The 21,379-nt window shown below is 34.7% G+C and overlaps 1 protein-coding gene across 7 annotated transcripts in view; it reads right to left on the bottom strand.

The window, feature by feature from the left end:
- Positions 1-21,379, bottom strand: part of DCAF6 (DDB1 and CUL4 associated factor 6) — a 130,416-nt gene that overhangs the window by 87,909 nt on the left and 21,128 nt on the right. For all 7 annotated transcript variants that reach the window (XR_005836355.1, XM_040636168.1, XM_040636169.1 and 4 more), the window contains exons 3-4: positions 15,352-15,444; positions 5,640-5,825 (exon numbers count right to left, since the gene is read on the bottom strand). Coding sequence is in view for 6 of the 7 variants with exons in the window: in XM_040636168.1 (XP_040492102.1) it covers positions 5,640-5,825; positions 15,352-15,444 (279 nt within the window). In the remaining variant the exon portion in view is untranslated. The remainder of the gene's footprint in view (positions 1-5,639; positions 5,826-15,351; positions 15,445-21,379) is intronic.

Genomic DNA, 21,379 nt, shown 5'->3' with positions numbered 1-21,379 from the left:
AGATAGAGACAGCCAGCGAGAGAGGGAACACAAGCAGGGGGAGTGGGAGAGGAAGAAGCAGGCTCATAGCGGAGGAGCCTGATGTGGGGCTCGATCCCACAACGCTGGGATCACGCTCTGAGCCGAAGGCAGACGCTTAACTGCTGTGCCACCCAGGCGCCCCTGTAATCCTTATTTTAACCACAATGAAAAAATCTACAGGAAATGCACAAAAGAAGAATCAAAGGATGTCACTAGAAAAAAAGTCAGTGAAACATAAAAACAAGAGTAACAAAATCAGTATAAGATGTACTGGGAAAAAAAAAAAGGTAAAATGGCAATAGTAAGTACTTCTCTATCAGTAACTACTTTAAATGTAAATAGTACACTACTAGTGGGAAGTTCATAGCATTAAACACATACATTAGAAAATAAGAAAGATCTCAAATCAACAATCTAACTTTACACTTCAAAGAACTAACAAAAGAGGGGCACCTGGGTGGCTCAGTCATTAAGCATCTGCCTTGGCTCAGGGCATGATCCCGGAGTTCTGGGATGGAGCCCCACACCAGGCTCCTCCGCTGGAAGCCTGCTTCTTCCTCTCCCACTCCCCCTGCTTGTATTCCCTCTCGCTGGCTGTCTCTATCTCTGTCAAATGAATAAGTAAAATCTTTAAAACAAAAAAACTAACAAAAGAACAATAAATGAAACCCAAAGTTAGAAGAGGAAGAAAATAACAGACTAAAGCAGAAATAAAGGAAATGGAAGATAGAAAAAATATCAGTGAAAGTAAGTTGGATTTTTAAAAATATCTTCAATATTTAAAAACTCTTACCTAGAATAATAAGGAAAAAAAAGGGAAAAGATTCAACAAAAGCCAGAAATGAAAGAAGAGACATCAGTAATTATGCCCCAGAAATAAAAAGCACCTTAAGAGACTTGTATAAATAATTATACAACACATGGAACAACCTAGAAGAAATGGATACATTTCTAGAAACATAAACTAAATCATGAGGAAATAAATAATTTTTTAAAAGATTTTATCTATTTATTTGACAGAGAGCAAGCAAACGCAAGCAGGGGGAGCGGCAGGCAGAGGGAGAAGGAAACGGAGAGGGAGAAGCAGGCTCCCACTGAGCAAGGAGCCTGATGCGGGACTTGATCCCAGGACTCTGGGATCATGACCTGAGCTGAGGGCAGATGCTTAACCAACTGAGCCATACAGGTGCCCAGAAATAAACAATTTGAACAAACCTATAACTAGGAAGGAGACTGAATCAGTAATCAAAAACATCACAACAAAAAAAGCCCAGAAGCAGATGGCTTCACTGGGGAACTTTACCTATATTTAAAGAATTAACACCAATCCTTCCCAAACCCTTCCCAAAAAAACTGAAGAAACGGGAACACTTCCAAATTCATTCTATGAGGACAACTTTATCCTGATGCCAAAACCAGACAAAGATACTAAAAGAACACAGTACTACAGACTATGTCTCTGATGAATACTGATGTAAAACTCTTCAACAACATACCCCAAAACCCAAAAACATGTCATAATGAAGAACAAAAACCATATGATCATCATAACTGATACCAAAAAAGCATCTGACACAACACTTCTTCACAATAAAAACTCTCAACAAACTAGGAATGGAAGGAAATTACCCCAATCTAATAAAGACCATATGTAGAATCTCACAGTTAACATCATATTCAATGGTGAAACACCGAAAGCTTATTCACTAAGATCGGGAACAAGAGATGAATGTCCACTCTCATCATGTCTATTCAATATAGTATTGAAGTTCTAGCTAGAGCAATCAGTCAAGGAAAAAAGAAAAAACATTGAAATTAGAAAGGAAAAGGTAAGATTATTTGTTTGCAGATGATATGATCTTGTATGTAGGAAATGCTAAAGATCCCATACAAAATACTGTTTATTTCGTAAATGAATACAGCAAAGCTGCAGGTTACAAAAATCAACACATAAAAATCAGTTTTTTCTATACACTAACAATGAACAATCTGAAAAGAAAATTAAGAAAACAATCTCATTTACAATAGCTATCTTCAACAAATCTATGGAATGGGAGTACATGCAAACACTATTATCAATAAGCCATTAATAGGTGAAATACATAAAGAACCCCTTCAACTCAACAAGAACAAAAAAGCAATCCAATTAAAAATGGGTAAAGGACTTCAACAGACATTTCTCCAAAGAAGATACGCAAATGACCAACAAGCACAAAAAGAGATACTCAACATCTCTAATCATTAAGGAAATGTAAATCAAAACCACAATGAGATATCTGCTCACACCCATTAAAATGGTCACTCTTAAAAAAAAGAGAAAATAACAAATGTTGACAAGAATGTGGAAAAATTGGAACCCTTATGCACTGTTGTTGGGAATGTAAAATGGAACAGCCACTATGGAAAACAGTATGGAGGATCCTTAAAAAATAAAAAATAAGGGGCACCTGGGTGGCTCAGTCAGTGGAACGTCCAACTCTTGATTTCGGCTTGGGTTATGATCTCAGGGTCCTGGGATCCAGCCCCGCCTCAGGCTGCAAGCTTAGCAGGGAGACTGCTTGAAATCCTTTCCCTTCCCCACTGCCTCTCCCTTCCCCCGCCCCATGCTTGCACTCTCTCTCTAAAATAAGTAAATCTTTTTAAAAAATTAAAAATAGAATTATCATATGATCCAGCAAACCCACTTCTGAGTATATACACCCAAAAAATTTAAAACAGGATCCCAAAGAGATAATTTGCACCCCTATGTTCATTGAAGCATTATTTACAATAACCAATAGGTAGACACAGCCCAAATGTCCACTGACAAGTAAATGGACCATATGGGATATACATACAATGGGAAAGTATTAAGCCTTAGAAAAGAAGCAAATCCTGTCACAGATTGACATAGATGAACCTTGAGGACATTATCCTAACTAAAATGAACCAGTCAGAAAAATACAAACACTGCATGATTGTACTTATATGAGATATCAAAAAACAAGCAAACTCAGAAACAAAATAAAATGGAGGCTGTAAGGGGCGGAGGGAAGAGGGAAGAGCAGAACTGTTCAATGGATAGAGTTTCAGTTTTGAAAAAATATTCTATTCCAACTACAATGTATATGTATTCAGCAAAAAACACCTTTGGCAAATGGGTATATACTGTTAAAATGTCCTTCTAGAGAATGCCTCTTCGTCTGTATGCTATTTGGGATTCTGATTTAATTTTCCAAGAAATAAATTATGTTAATACAAAAATCCATATGGAGAAAAAAAGTTTACTCCAACTTCATAATAATACAAAAATCAAATCCAGGTGAATTATAAGATCTAAATGCAAAGACAAAACAATTAACTTTTTAAAAGAGAAAATAGAATATCTCCATAATCTCGAGATAGGAAAAAATATTTTGACCAGGACTCATAATAAAGGAAAAGACCAAAATATTAGACAACATTAAAACATTTGTTCATCCAAAGACACGATTAGGAAAGTGAAAATATAGCCACAGAGTAGGAAAAGACAGGTTCATATGCAAAAGAGATTAAGAAACTCCTATAAGTAAAAAATGAAATAAAATGACAAATCCAATGGGAAGATTAGGAAAGACATCTGAATAGGCACCTGACAAAAGAATATATCCAAATAGCCAATAACCACATGAAGAGATGCACGACATCAGCAGCATCAACAGGGAAAGGCATTTGAAACCATAAGAGGACACTATGTAAGTTGCCAAAATTAGAGACTAATAATACCAATTGTTGGCAAAGATGAGCAACAATAGGAACTCTTATATACTACTGGCAGGAATATAAGTTGTTATAATTATTTTGGAAAATTATTTGGTAATACCTCTAAAATAAACAAATAGGTGTCCTATGACCAAGCAAGTTTACTTCTAGTATCTACCCAACGAAGTGCATGCATTTATGTACTGAGAGTCACGTAAAGGAATGTTCTCCAAATGGGAAATCAAATTTAATATTTTCATCAACAGTAGAAGAGATTAATCAGTCATGGGACATTCACACCATGGAATGCTATACAGCAATGAAAATTAACAAATTATAACTGCACCCAGCATGAATGAATTTCACAAATTATTAGAAGTCAGAATAAGAGGGCTTCTGGGATACTTAATGCTTTTATATTTCTTGACCTTAGGTAGTTGTTACATTAATAGATTTACTTTTTGATAATTTACTAAGCTATATACTTCGGATTTATGTACTTTGCCTATGTGTTTTGTACTTCAATTAAAAAAAACAAAGTTTAATGAAAGATGGAATAAACTCAACATACATCTAATCAGAATTACAAGAGAAAAAAATGGAAAAGGTAAAGAATAACCAAAGACCTATTGATTGCAAGCTTCCCACATTTTTTCAAGATGCCAATTTCTCAGACCAAAAACATCAATAAATTCCAAGTATGACAAATAAAAAGGAAACCCAAACCTAAATACACTGTGGAGATATTAATGAAGGAAAAAAAGCAGCAAAGAAAAACACAATTAAAAGCAGCCAAGGAAGAGAGACAAATTAACTATAAAGAAACCACAGATAGACTGATGACTGAGCTTTCAATTTTAACAATAAAGTGAGAACACAGTGGAGTATCATCTGAAATAAAATAACTATCAAACTAGATATCCAGCAAATATCCAGCAAAACTACCCTTGACGAATTGGTATAAAATTCTTCATTTTCTGGAAAGAGATGAAAAGGGAAGGAAGGAATGAAGAGAAGAACACTAGGAAATGAAAATTGTTTCTATTAACCTCTCACTAAAGGAACTGGAAAGAATGTACTTTAGGTACACAGTGAGCCTATAAGGACAATCTGTGGTAGAGGAGCCAAAGGGATGGATAAATATGTAGGTAAATCTAAACAAATACTAGCTAATGACATAATGATAATATTTAATTTATGAGAGAAAAGATAAAACTAAATTCAGAACAACATAAGCATGTAAAATTGGACAAGGGATAAAGAGATTATAATGTTCTAAGGTGCTTAATTCAGGAGAAGGGCAAAGGTATTTATTTATTTCAGGCTTTGTTAATTATTCTTCTGAAACATGAATGTCTATCTTCCATGAAAGTAGCAGAAACATGGGGTGCCTGGGTGGCACAGCGGTTAAGCGTCTGCCTTCGGCTCAGGGCGTGATCCCGGCGTTCCAGGATCGAGCCCCACATCAGGCTCCTCCGCTATGAGCCTGCTTCTTCCTCTCCCAGTCCCCCTGCTTGTGTTCCCTCTCTCGCTGGCTGTCTCTATCTCTGTCAAATAAATAAATAAAATCTTTAAAAAAAAAAAAAATAAAAGTAGCAGAAACAAAATAAACAAAAAGCAAAATCCTCAAGCAATTTTAAAGGAAGACAAAAGGATGAGGGAAATGTATACAGGAAATTAAAAAAAACACACACACAAATAGAAAACAGTATGATAAATGAATAGATTCAAATGTATCACTACTCACAATAAATATAAATTGACTAAAATCTCCAGTTCGAAGCCAAAATTGTGAAAATGGATGGGAAAATAAAATACAACTACATGCTGTTTATATATATATGTACATATACATATATATATATATATATATATATAAAATCACAGTAATACTGTACCTCATAGGTAGTTCCATAATGGCACGTAAATTGGCATTGTCTGTTGGTTTCTGCATCTTGCTCAACATTAGTATAAAATATTACTCCATCCCCAGAGCAGGACACAATCTGCTTATCATTTGTGCATGGTAAGAACTTTGCACTAAATATATTTGCTCGGTGCCCTGAACGAATTGTTGTCAAAACCTAAAACACAGAAAAGAAGTTCTTGGTAATTTATTATTTCCTAGAAAGAAACATTCATATTTAATATAATCATAGCCAGGAATAAATTCTCATTAACATTCTTACTATCTCAATAAAAAATTATCATTTGATTCCAAACTAATGTAATTTTTTTAAAAATCAAAATCTCACATATTTTCTTTTTTTCTCTCTGAGATGTGACGAAGAGTAAGTACCATAAACAGGAACAGTGCTGTGAAAATTAAATATATATATTTCCACCTATTTGGTGTATCTGACTCATTAGGGAGAGAGAGAAACAAGAGACAAGAATAGATGATTTTCATTATTTATAAAATATTTTCCTATATTTCTCAGGTAATTGACTTCACACAAATTACTTTTAGGATTGGAGAGAAGGTACAGGGGTGGGGAGAAAGAAAGGACCATCCTGACCTTTTTTTTTTTTTTAAGATTTTATTTATTTATTTGAGAGAGAGAGTGTGAGCGACAGAGCACAAGCAGAGGTACCGGCAGAGGGAGAGGGAGAAGCAGACTTCCCGCCGAGCAGAGAGCCCAATGTGGGGCTCGATCCCAGGACCCTGAGAACATGACCTGAGCTGAAGGCAGATGCTTAACGAGCTGAGCCACCCAGGCGCCCCTCTGACTTACTTTTGAAACTGTTTACTATATGATTTTTAGTTATTCCCTTCCAGGATAAAGAAATAAAAATAAACCGAATTTAAATGAATCATGAAATGGTAAGATGAAACTACAGCAGAAGTCCCAACATCTCCTTCCTTAATTATATTTCAAGACTGTGGGGTGCCTGAGTGGCTCAGTCAGTTAAGCGTCTGACTTCCACTGAGGTCATGATCTCAGGGTCCTGGGATCGAGCCCCACATTGGGCTCCCTGTTAAATGGGGAGTCTGCTTCTCCCTCTCCCTCTGCCACTCCCCCTGCTTGTGCTCCCTCACTCGTGCTCTCTCAAATAAATACAATCGTTAAAAATAAACAAAGACTAGAATTCCTGTGACAGAAATAAAGTTTAAAATAAATATGTAAATATTTGCAACATACAGTGAAGATAAAGAACAAATTTCCCTAATATTAGGTGCTTAAAAATTGAGAGAAAGAAACTAAACAAAATTTGAGGTTTTTTAATTGAATGGGCAAAAGATCTGAATACATAGTCCACAAAAAGATATACAAAGGGCCTTTAACAATGTGAGAAAATATCCAACTTTGTTCAAATGGGAAATGCAAACTGAAGCTACAGTGAGAAACTAATTCTCACTTTTCAGATTGGCAAAAATTCAAGTTTGACAACACATTATGTAAGTGAGCCTACAGGGAAACAGGCTCTTCACCATTTTTGGGGGGAGAACTAGATGGTACAAAACTAACAGAGAGGAATTCAGCTGTACTTCACAAAACCACACACGCATTCACCCTTTGACCAGACAAGTCTATACAAGAAAAAATGCACAAAGTTATTTAATGACCTATTCATAACAGCAAAGCACAGGAGACTTATTGAATAAATTATGGTACATCCCCACAATGTATGTACAACGAGAATTTAATGCAATAGGAAGCTGGTGTGCTTTAAAAAATGTGCTCAAAAAAATAAGAATACATCAAAATACAGACAAAGTTGGCTTTAAGTGCCCCACCGAACAACTGGGGTAATTTAAGCATCAAAAAGCATTATCAGTAACAAATTCTAATATGCTGAATTAAAAAAAAACCTATAATCCCAAAGTGATCTTTTCAAAAAAGTGGAAGGGACAAAGGAAATGTTCTTATTTACAAAACAATGTCAATTAATAAATGTAGAAGGAATGACAATTAAAAAATCACTATTTTGTAACTACATTTTAACAACTGATTAAGGCAAGAATCAACACTAAAACCAATGTAAGAAAGATTGTTATGAAAAAGAATATTCACACAGTCTCAACATATCACTTCACAAACAGCTTATTAATTGCAAAGGGTAAACATACCTACACAATGGAGAGATCAAACTTAACATTACCAGTAAGGGGACAAACTAATATCATGTACCACAATGTCACCTGTGGAGAATTCTTAGCTAAAATGGCTTCAGAGGGGAGAGGGGTGGGGGGTTGGGATAGGCCAGTGATGGGTATTAAGGAGGGCACATATTGTATGGTGCACTGGGGTGTTATATGCAAATAATGAATCATGGAACAATACATCAAAAATTAAGGATATACTGTATGGTGACTAACATAATAAAAAATTATTAAAAAAAATAAATAAAATAAAATGTTTTTAATTTTAATCTATTCATGAAGAAACAATCAGACAAATCCAAACTGAGAAACATTCTATATAACAACTGTTCTTCTATATTAATACAACGGTAAAACAACTAACATATTATTATCATGAAAGACCAAACAGTTGAACGAAGTATCCTAAAGAGACTAAGGCAATATGACAACTATGTGAAATGATGGATGGAGCTTGGATAGAAAGAGGCATGTATAGGACAGTATAAAGAAAAGAGAAAATGTGAATACAGACCATAAATGTACACATGTGTATGTATTATGTGTGTACATCGTCAGATAGAAAATCATATATATAATAGCATATAGTTGGCTCTCATCGTTCCTGAAAGGTCACTGCCAACACTGAATTAACAAGTACTGAATCACTGCTCCAAGGGAAATATGTGATTAGGTTCCTTTGAGCCTCTTGCTACAACATTTTCTTCAATCAGTCAATAAATACACAGCATTGTTTTACATGTTTCTGTTTAAAGACCTAATTTAATATATACTGTTGACTCATTAACATTGAAGTCATGGCCAACAGCATTCTAAGTCATGCCTAAAAGAAGCTTATCTAACATTTTTTTCTCCATAAGAAACACCCCAGGCTTCTTGTGCTGAGGACCATGAGACAGTATTTCAGCATGATACCTGGGGACATTTTAAACTGTGAAATCATCAATAAAAAGCACAAAAATGCAAAAATGAGACATGAAATAGACCACGAAAAAGATACAGTACGTTTACAGTATGAGAGCTGAAATAAGTCAGAGTGCCGCCCTGTTTATCTCAGCTGGTAATGTGAGTGTTGATGTGTGTACTGAGTGACTTAATTCTTTTGCCACTCTGCTCATGTGCATGGCCATGAATGACCAGGAAGGCAACTGGAAGTATTGACTTAGGGGTAAAAAGTAAATTTCAATGAGTAGGCAAATTTGCAAATATGAAATCCACAAGTAATAGGGATCAACTTCATATTCAATATTACGTATTTTTTAAAATAATGTTCTTGTTCTTAGTAGATATATATGCCGAAGCATTCATGAATGAAGAGCATGATGCCTCCAACTTGGGCTCAACTGCTTTAAAAAAAAAAACCTATCTGTGGATGTTCACTGTATTATTTTTTTCAATTTTTCCAGGCGTTTTTAAATTTTAAAACAAACTTAGGAAAATATATTTCAACTTTATTTTGGGTTTGGTTTTAAGTGAGTATTTACTATATAACACTAACTGCCAAATTCTTATCAGAGACTACCACACCAAATCGTAAAATACATCTGGGATGAATATTAGCAGCTATTTACCTTGACCACTTTGAATATTTAAGTCACTTCATTTTATTTAAGACCTAGGTTACAGGGTTATAGCCAAAATAAGGATTTGCTAAGTACCATAAATTACTCCACAGTAAATCTTACACATATAATGCACATATAATTAGGGTCAAATAAAAAAGGGGGGTGTCTTTTGCACCTGCATCAACCAAAGCCAATGGAGGATAAAACTGTCTGTGAAATATTTTTAAATCTTTTATTCCTCTCTTCAAGTGTAAGACACTAAGATCTGTAAGACTAAGGTATAAAAAATAACACAGAGAATAATTAATGTAAAGCCTTTAAACGAGACAGATATCATGACCTTTAACTCTGGCAGCTATTTTAGCATGGTTTACCAAGTAGCTAACTATATAAAAGTCACTGTGTAGTGTATGTATTAGTTTCTTCATCCGACAGGCCTTCGGCTTTGCTTTAGTCACATTCAGCAGACGTTATTGTTAACAGTTCATGATTTATCTCCATTTAGCTTCAGAAACAAAAGAGCTCGATACACTAATATGTGTACTGACATATCACATATTATTCACAAATTGAGATGGATTTCTTTATTAATGTAATCAAGATTTAAAGAGTAAAGAGTTGAAGCTCTTTCCTTTTGGACCAATCTCTTGATTTCAGATGTCTTCTTCCAAACTTACTCCCCTTCCAGTATTCTCCGTCTTCATCTCAATGGCAGCAATACCCACCCACACAGTTGATCAAGCCAAAAACTAAAGAATAATCCTTCACATCTCTTTCCCTCATCCACTATAAAACAGTAAAATATATACTGTACATATACACACACACACACATAAAATATAAAATATGTAAAATCCACCAGCAAATTCAGGTCCAAGATACATTCCAAACTACTTCTCATCACCTCGATGCCAGTATCTTTGTCTAAACCAACATCTCTTCTCACTGCTATGACTCAATGGCCTCCTATCTCCTATTTCTGATCTTACTCAAACTCTACTCTCCAAACAGCAGCCAGAGCTATCTTTTAAAAATGCAAATCATATCACCTGCATGTTTAATACACTCCAGTAACTATTTCAATTACACTAAAATGTAAACTCCTTAATACTGCCTATCAAGCCTACTGTCTGACCACTGCCCACCATGTTAACTTCATTTTGAACCACTCTCTCCCTAATTTATTAATAGACAATTGTTGGAAGAACAAGTACTCATGTGTATACAATTAGTAATTCCAACAAAGGTTAGAATTTGTTTTTAATTGTCAAAACTGAAACTATACAATCAATATAGGTATGCATTCTACTGAAGGTAAACAGTGATAAGGTTGATTTTTTTAAAAAATGATATGCAAAGCGCCTGGGTGGTTCAGTTGGTTATGCAACTGCCTTTGGCTCAGGTCATGATCCTGGAGTCCCAGGATCGAGTCCTTGCATCCGGCTCCCTGCTCAGCGGGAAGTCTGCTTCTCCCTCTGACCCTCCCCCCTCTCATTCTCTCTCTTTCATTCTCTCTCTCTCAAATGAATAAATAAAATCTTTAATTAAAAAAAGAAAAAAAAATTTTAAATGATATGCAATTGCAAGTGGTTATTATTTTTGATAGCTGGATTTATTTTCTTATTTATGCTTTCCTTGAATCAATGCATTAAAATACTTATTCAGAAAACACCTAAGAATAATGGCCTAGAGAGGTAAAAGTTGGCAGAGTAACTTAATTGATGATGTAAATGACATATTGATAACTGGAATTAGTAATAAATGTGAATGTGAACTAGTTGTAACATCTATGACTTTACTGATCATCAGGTTAATCTAGCTGGCCAAGCAGGTATCTCTTTCCTCTTTCATCATGTCACATACAATGCTTCCAAAAACTTAAGCTTGGGGCACCTAGGTGGCTCAGTTGGTTAGGCGTCTGTCTTCAGCTTGGGTCATGATCCCAGGGTCCTGGGATTGAGTCCCACATCGGGCTCCCCAACCAGTAGGGAGTCTGCTTCTCCCTCTGCCCCTCCCCCCCACACTAGCTCTCTCTCTCGCAAAAATAAATTAAAAAATAAAATAAAATAAACCTTAAGCTTGGTCCAGGAGTACCCAGATAGAAAATATTGGTTCTTCAATCTCTTGGTAAAAATCACTCCTCTCTAAATTCAACCCATACCCCTACCTAAGAAATTGAATACAGAAATTCCTTGCCTTTCCTTTACTAATATTTATTGGGCACCTACTATGTGGCAGGTAAACTACTAAGTGTCGAGGAAGCAAAAAAGAAAAAAACTGTCATTGTCCCAAAGAAATTACTGTCTAATGGTGAGCAACATGCAAACAAACATAATATAATAATCTAATCATCCACAAAGTACGATGAGTACAGGAAGGAATGCCTACATTTGCCTAGGGCAACTAGAGAGGTATACTACAGCTAAGAGCCAAGAATTGAAGGATGGATTTAAATTTGCCAAGTAGGTGGGAGGTACATGGCAAAGCAGGAGAACATCCCACGAAGAAAGAATAGTGCAAGCAAAACACAGAGTAAAGAAACATGCTATGCTCTGAGAACTTACAGGTAGCTGGCTGAAGCCAAATCAAGAAAAATTTTGCATATGCAGGATTTCTTTTATATTAGATATTACAAGGTTACCTTCCTTCCGTTTCATCTGTACCTTAAGGAGGTGGCCCTTTTGGGGAAGGGAGTGTCCCAGCATACTGTGGAGAGTCTGCTATAGGAATCCATACTTGATTTGGGTCCTGAGCTTTGTTTCGGTCCACCTTGACCTTCAAGGCCATCAAGACTAAAGTTTATAAATGCTTGGATTGACAAACATCTTCAGGGAGAATGTAGCTTTCATGCTCACTTCTTCTGGACTCACTTTTTCCCTTCCATTTTGGACTGATAATCCCTTACTATCAAGGCAAGTTTCTTGTTACTTTTAGGACAATTTTTTTAGGACAATTTTTAAAAAGTCTTTAATTAAGAATATTTTAGTTGTTCTCAGTGGAAGGATTGGTCCAAATAAACTAGACTATAATTATTGGAAAAAGAAACTTCTCTCTTGTATATTTTTGAGACATACCATATATAAAATTAGGATATGTTACCATTAATAAAAACACCTCCAACCCCTTAACTCTATTAAAAAAAAAGTGTTTCAAAACTTTTATTTGCATTAAATTAATCTTTCATTGAACTCACAGGACCTAAAAATAGAGTCAGGGGCGCCTGGGTAGCGCAGTCGTTAAAGCGTCTGCCTTCGGCTCAGGGCGTGATCCCGGCGTACCGGGATCGAGTCCCACATCGGGCTCCTCCACTATGAGCCTGCTTCTTCCTCTCCCACTCCCCCTGCTGTGTTCCCTCTCTCGCTGGCTGTCTCTCTGTCACATAAATAAATAAAATCTTTAAAAAAATAAATAAATAAAAATAAATAAAAATAGAGTCAAACTTTAAGAACAGGTAATATTTGACTCAGGATCAAAACACTTTCTTTTCCTATGTAATTAATCATCTGCATTTTAAATTTTTTTTAAATATTCCTATACGATAGCAAATTTAGATCTATTAAGACCAATATGTGAAAAGATAAAGTCTTGTTATATTTAAACTCTTTAAAAATATTATTTGATTACTCATTTCTTTTTTTTTTTTTTTTAAAGATTTTATTTATTTATTTGACAGAGATAGAGACAGCCAGCGAGAGAGGGAACACAAGCAGGGGGAGTGGGAGAGGAAGAAGCAGGCTCCTAGCAGAGGAGCCTGACGTGGGGCTCGATCCCATAACGCCGGGATCACGCCCTGAGCCGAAGGCAGACGCTTAACCGCTGTGCCACCCAGGCGCCCCATGATTACTCATTTCTTAAACTGGAAAAGAGAAAGTAATCACTTTTCAAATATACATTCTATTGGGAACCATGCATCACAATGAATGTCCTTTTTCCAAAAATAAGCAAATAAAGAAACAAGATCTTCTAAAAATTATTCTATCGGGTATAGTCACAAAATAATTGGAAGAAGGGACTTGGAGATATATGTGTACACCTATGTTCATAGCAGCATTATTCACAATATCAAAATGGTAGAAGTAGTAACTCAAGTGTCCACTGAAAGATGAATGGAAACAAAATGTGTATTTACATACAACAGAATATTATTCAGCCATAAGAAAAAAGAAAATCTGACACATACTGCAACATATTTGAATATTAAGGACATCGTGAAAAATGAAATAGCAACAGAAAAACAAATACTGTATAAATGCTTACATGAGGTATCTAGAGTAGTCACATTCATAAGAGACAAAAAGAATGGTGGTTGCCAAGGGAAGGGAGGAAGGAAGAAAAAGGAGTTATTGTTTAATGGGTACAGAGTTTCAGTTTTCCAAGATCAAAATCGTTCTATAGCTGGATGTGGTGATAGTATCAACAACGTAAATACACTTAATATCACTGAATAGAAATATTAAAAGTAAGATAGTTAATTTTATGTTATGTGTATTTTACTACAGTTAATTTTTTTATTTTAATGTTTTAAAGAGTGAAGCTCTACATCTTTTCAAAAACAAAAAAATTATTCCTTTGGTGTCTAGTCAGCTGCTCTTAATACTGTAAGCATTAAAACTCTGATAGTAATGGTCAAAGAGCATTCCACATATACATCATTGCAGGAAATTTCCTCTACTATAAGGAAAAGGTTGTCCTAGTATAACATAATGATTTATAAGAAATATACCTTTGGTCATCCAGATGACCAAAATACATTTCTCATATATATATGGTCTTCGTCAATAGTTTTTGAAAATGCTTCAGAGACATAAAGGTGAAATGGGTGTCTTGTTATTAATGAAGGTGACTTTTGGACCCTACCAAAGTGTGGGGACTGGTTGCCAAAAGGAGCAATCATGAGATTTGAGAATTGGAACTCGGGAGGGGAGAGGGGCTGGAGGTTGAATCAGTCAGTAACCAATGACTTAGTCAATCAGGACTGTGTAATGAAGCCTCCATTAAAACCCAAGACGACAGTTTTTTGGTCTTTTTCAGAGCTTCCACACTTGGGGAATCAGAATGCTTCCATGTGCAACCAACCCAGGCCCTAAGCTCCAGGGTGGAATTGGGTACAAGCACCTTAAAAGACCTAATAATTGCAGACCTAACACAACTAGTATTTGAAAACCTCAAGTTTCCTCTGCTAAGTCAGTACAATTAAGTAAAGCTATCTCTGAAATTAAATTATGACCAGTCTTTTAATCAAGGATATCTTCAATATGAACCTCATTCAGATTGAAGGAACACAAACATTTATTTAAATATCTTAACTGTTTAAATGTGGAAAAATAAGAAATATGTGAATAATTTATTCTGTAAGATAGCTACTATTAAATAAGTTTGGTTTGCCAATCTACCAAGTTCTCACTGATACAAAAATAGGTGTATAGTTTCTCCATATACAGAGAAGAAGAGCCAATAAAAATCAGAACATAATCCTAATTACATAATCCTAAAACTCAAACGATTATGCCAGTTTATGGTATTAAATATCATGAAGCATTTCAACTAGAGCCTAGATACTGTTTTTGCAAACTGATAAAATGTTTCTTAAACCACCTAGCTGAAGAGTAGATTTTGTGAGCATGAAAGAAAAAAGCAATCACATTGTCTTTTTTCCCCCCAAGAATGGTTTACTGAGATAATGTTACTTTTGGCAATTTTACCCACGTAGATAAAATGAAGCATATTTAAATTTGCTAGAGCCAAAAGCTGGGTGAAATCTACTGTTTTCCTAAGAAGATTAAGGGACAGTCATGTAATAATTTTCAAATTACATAACTACCTTGAGCAAAATAAGGATAGTCTATTACAAATGCCCATTCCATAATTATTTACAATTTCTTAATTTTTAGCTTCTTAATTTTTCTCATTAAATAACAGATTTATTTTAAGCCACTTTACCTTTCTGCTGTAAGGATTACTAATTACTAACTTGGTATCATCTGAGCCAGATAAAATATATTCTCCAGTCTCATTCCAACAGATTGTATTAACCTAAAAAGAAAGCAAAAAATAAATTTAAGTAAACTGGACATATAAACAAGTATGCCATCTTTCAGTTAACTGATGACTCAAAATTTATATCACTAATAAAATTGTGTCTTATGGTAAGGAGTATTTACCAGTTAACCTATCGAAAATACATAACTGCCATTTAGCAAACACAATATTCTGTAAACTCACAATGAAACGTCTGAGTCGTTACGTTTTATTCTTTAAATTTACTTTAATTAATTCATTTTTTTAAAAAGATTCTATTTATTTATTTGACAGAGATAGAGACAGCCAGCAAGAGAGGGAACACAAGTAGGGGGAGTGGGAGAGGAAGAAGCAGGCTCACAGCGGAGGAGCCTGATGTGGGGCTTGATCCCATAACGCCGGGATCACGCCCTGAGCCGAAGGCAGACGCCCAACCGCTGTGCCACCCAGGCGCCCCTAATTAATTCATTTTATACCCAGAGACATAAAACAAGGCCACCTTTAAAAAAAAAAAAAAAAGAAAGAAATTAAAAGAACTTACTACAGAGCTATAGTAATCAGGCTGTATGGTACTGTCAGGATCATAGACACATAAATCAATGGAATGGAACTGAGAGTCCAGAAATAAACCCTTACATTTATGTTCAAGTAATTTTTTATAAGATTTCCAAGACCTTTCAATGGAGAAAGAGTACTTTTTCAACAAATGGAGCTGGGACAATTGGATATACCCAAGAAAGGAATACGATATACAAAAATGAAGTGAAAATGATAAAATTTAAGTCTCCAAACTATAAAACTCTTAGAAGAAAACATAGGTATCAATCTTTATAAAAATTAAAACCAAATGAAGTACCACTTCACACCCATTAGGATGGCTATAATTAAAAAAAAACAAAACAGAAAATAATGAGTTAGCTAGGGTGTCAAAAAATTGGAACCCTAATGCGTTGCTGATAGGAACGCAAAATCATGTCACTAGACAATTTGGCAGTTCCTCAAAAGCTAAAACAGAGTTACCCTGTGACCCAGCAATTCCACAATAAGGGATATAGCCAGGAGAACTAAAAACATGTACCAAACAAAACTTGTACACAAAAACCCATAGCTGCATTATTCCTAAGAGCTAAAAGTGAAAGCAATCCCAACATTTATCGACTAATGCATGGATAAACAAATGTGACTATCCATTTGATCATAACAAAATATCCATAAAATGAAATATTATTCAGCCACAAAATGAAATCATGATATGTGCTGCAACATGTAAATACTTTGAAGACATAATGCTGAGTGAATGAAGCCAGTCTGAAAGGCCATATATTATAGGATTCCATGTATTTTAAAAGTCTAGACTAGGCATATCTGTAGAGACAGAAGGTAGATTAGTGACTGCCAACAGCTTGGTAGAGGGGGAATGGGAGTGAATGATAACTGGTATGGACTTTTTTTTCAGATGGTGAAAATGTACTGGAACTAGACAGTGGTGATGATTGTACAACTTTATGAATATACTAAAAAAAAAACCCACACTGAACTGCATACTTAAAATGGGTAAATTTTATGGTACATGAACTGTATCTAAATTAAAAAGAAAAACAGACTTCCACTTTCAGTCAAGACAGAGCAGCATGGACCAGATTTACTATCACATCTGAAACAACTAAAACACAGCAGAATACACATTCTTTTTTTTTTTTTAAGATTTTATTTATTTATTTATTTATTTATTTATTTATTTATTTATTTATTATTTAGAGAGCACGAGCATGCGTGCACAGGGGGGAAGGGGCAGAGGGAAAGGGAGAAGAGAGAATCTCAAGCAGACTCCATGCCTGACATGCAGCTCGATCTTACAACCCCGAGATCATGACCTGAGCCAAAATCAAGAGTCGGATGGTTAACCAATTGAGCCACCCAGGCACCCTAAATATACATTCTTTTTAAGTACACAAAAAATATTTACCAATATAGAAAATATTTATGGGCCATAAAACAAATCTCAATATTTTTAAAAGATTTCAACTAATACAGAGTATGTATTCCACAAAATGGAAATTAAATGAAAATCATTATATTTGGAAACTACAAAATAACAGATATCCAAAAAGAAATTACCCAATAAATTAGAAAGTATTTTGAACTGAATGAAAATGAAAGCACAACATAACCCAATTTATGGGTTGCAGTTAACTCTGAACTTGGAAGGAAACCTATAGCACTAAAATACCTATATTAGAAAAGATAAAGGTCTCATATCAATGACCTCAGCTTGCAATCAAAAAAATTATAAGAAGAACAAATGAAACCCAAAGTCAGCAGAAGGCTGGAAATAATGAATATCAGATCAGAAATCAATGAAACAAAAGAAAACAGAAAAGCAGGGGGGAAAAATTACATGAACAAAAACACTAGAAGCTGGTTCTTTGACAAGACAAATACAATTAATGAACATGTAGCCTGACTAATCAAGGGGAAAAGACGGGACAGAGGGATATATACCACCAATATGAGGAATGAGAAAGATGACATCAATCACTAACTACACATTCTACAATACCTAAACATTAAGGGAATACTATGATCAACTTTACGCCAATAATTCAATGTGGATGAAACTGACAAAATCCCTGAAACACACATGCTAAACAAAATTTACTCAATACAGAGTCTATTTTTATTAAGGGATTGCAGTTAGAATTTTCCACAAAGAAAACTCTAGGCCCAGATGGCTTTACTGGTGAATTCTGCCAAACATTTAAAAAAAAATAAATAATGAGAATTCCGTACCATGTCTTCAGAAAATTAGAGACAATATAAATACTGGAACTAACAAGTGAGTTTAGAAAGTCTGTGACATACAAATGAACATGCAAAATTAGACAGCACAGAGACTTAAAACCACAACACGATATCACTAGATATCTACTAGAATGTCTAAACATTTTTTACACTACATTTTAGCCAAAAGACAGAGAAGCAAACTCTAAACTTTTTTTTTTAATTATTATATCAGATGTAAAGGGAGAAACAAACTACAAAAACAATAGTAGCAGACTTCAATACCCCATTTTCAACAATGGATAAATTATACAGACCTGAAAATTAGTAAGAAAACATTAGAAATGAATTATACTTCAGATCAAGATTTAGACATATACAGAACAGTCCATCAAACAGTAGCAGACAGACCTTGCTCAAGTGCACACTGAACATTCTCCAGGATAAATCATGATAGATCACAAACAAATATTAGCAAATTTTAAAAGAATTAAATCATACCAAGTACCTTTCTGACCACAATGGTATAAGACTAGAAATTAACAGCAGGAAAACTGGAAATTTCACCAGCATGTGGAAATTAAATAACATACTCTTGGACAATCAGTGGGTCCAAGAAGAAATTAAAAAATGTCTTGAAATAAATGAAAATAGAAATAAAACATATGGGATGCAGCAAAAGCAGTTATAAGCAGGAATTTTGCAGCAATAAATGCCTACACTAAGAAAAAAGAAAGATCACAAATAAGCAACAGAACTTAACATATGAATGAAAGAGAAAAACAAACTAAGGCCAAAATTTAAGAAAACAATACAAAAGATCAGTGAAACTAAAAGTTGGTTTTTTGAAAAGATAAACAAAATTGACAAACCTTTAGCTACACTTACCAAGAAAAAAAACCAAGACGACCCAAATAAATAAAAATTATAAATGAAAGATATTATAATTGAGACCACAAAAAGACAAAGGATTATAAGGGAATACACTGAACAGTTATATATCAATAAATTAGACAACCTACTAGAAACAAATAACCTACCGAGACAAAATCACAAAAAATAAAAATAAAAAATCTGAATAGGCCAAAAACAAGTAATTTTTTTTGTTTCTGGAGACTAAATCAGTAATCAAAAACTGTTAAAAAGCAACCAAAAAAGCGCAGGACCGGATGGCTTCAGGGGCTTTAATCATTTACCAAACATGTGAAGAAGAATAAACACCAATCCTCCTCAAACTCTCCAAAAAACTGAAGAGGAGACTATATGCCCACACTCATTTTCTGAGGCAAGCATTACCCTGATACCAGAGCCAGATAAGACACTACAAGAAAAGAAAACTACATGCCAATATTCTGATATAGATATAAATATTCTAAACAAAATATGAGCAAAACGAATTCAACAGCACATTAAAAGGCTCAAACACCATAACCAAGGGGAATGCATCCCTGAGATACAAGGATGGTTCAGTATACACAAATTAATAAATGTGATATTCCACAATAATATAATGAATGATAAAAAATCATATGATCATCTCAATGTATGCAGAAAAAGTACCTGATGAAATTCAATATCTTTCATGATAAAAATTCTCAACAAATTGAATGCAGAAGGAACATATCTCACCATAACAAAGGTCATATATGACAAGCCAACAGCTAACATCACACTCAATGGTGAAAGGTTGAAAGCTTTTCCTCTACAATCAGGAACAAGAAAAGTAAGGACTTTCATCACTTTTATTTAACATAGTATTAGAATCCTGTCCACAACAATTAGGCAAGAAAAAGAATAAAAGGCATCCAAATTGGAAATGATGAAGTAAAACTGTCTCTGTTTGCAGATGACATGATCTTATACATAGAACACTCTAAAGATGCCACCAAAAAACTGTTAGTACTAATAAATGAATTTAGTAGTTTCAAGATACAAAATCAACAAACAAATATCCCCAGTTGCATGTCATGTCTACATACTAACAATAAACTATCTCATGCTGAGTTACAATAGCATCTAAAACAATAAAATACTTAGGGATAAATTTAACCAAAGAGGTGAAAGATCTATACACTGAGATCTACACAATACTGATTAAAGACAATGAAGAAGACACAAATAAATAGAAAGATATACCAATTTCGTGTATTGGAAGGCTGAATATTATTCAAGTCTCCACACTACCCAAAGCCGCCTATGGACTTAAGGCAATTCCTATCAAAATTCCAATGGCATTTTCCACAGAAATAGAAAAAAAAAAACCCTAAAGTTTGTATGGAACCACAGAAGACCCCAAACAGCCAAAAGAATCTTGAGAAAGAAAAACAAATCTGGAGGCATCACACCTCCTGACTTAAACTAGATTACAAAGTTACAGTAATCAAAACAGTATGGTATTGGCATAAAAACAGACACACAGACCAATGGAAAAAAAATACAGAACCCAAAAAATAACCTATATATATATGGTCAGTTAATTTACAACAAAGGAGCCAAGAATACTCAATGGGGAAAGCACAATCTTCCCAATAAATGGTGTTGGGAAAACTGGATGTTCACAGGCAAAATAAAATAAAATTAACTTGAAATGGATTGAGTACTTAAACATAAGACCTGAAACTATAAAACCCTAGAAGAAAACAGAGTGAAAAAACTCCTTGACCTTGGTCTTGGCAGTGATTTTTTTTTGGATAGGACACCAAAAGCACAAACCACAAGAGCAAAGATCAAATTCAGAAGTTTCTGCACTGCAACAGAAACCAATAAAATGAAGACGAAACCTACAGAACAGGAGAAAATACATGCAAACCATATATCTGATAAGGGGTTAATATACAAAATACATAATGAACTCATATAACTCAGTAACAAGAAAAAAACCCACAAATAATCTGATTAAAAATGGCCAAAGGACCTACATAAACATTTTCCAAAAGTATACACAGCCAAAAACACATGAAAAGGTGCTCGACATCACTAATCATGTGGGAAATGCAAACCAAAACCAAAGTGAAATATCACTTCACACCTACTGGAATTATTGCCTATTATCAAAATAGACAAGACAAGAGAACAGGTGCTGGTGAGGATGTGGGGAAAAGGGAGTGTATGTGCACTCTCGTGGGGCTGTAAAATTGGTGCAGCCACTGTGGAAAACAGTATAGAGGTT

Source organism: Ursus maritimus, unplaced genomic scaffold, assembly GCF_017311325.1.
Source record: "Ursus maritimus isolate PB19 unplaced genomic scaffold, ASM1731132v1 scaffold_2, whole genome shotgun sequence".
NCBI lineage: Eukaryota > Metazoa > Chordata > Mammalia > Carnivora > Ursidae > Ursus > Ursus maritimus.
Note: the sequence above shows the minus strand (reverse complement) of the source record. Positions and strands in the feature narration are given on the sequence as shown.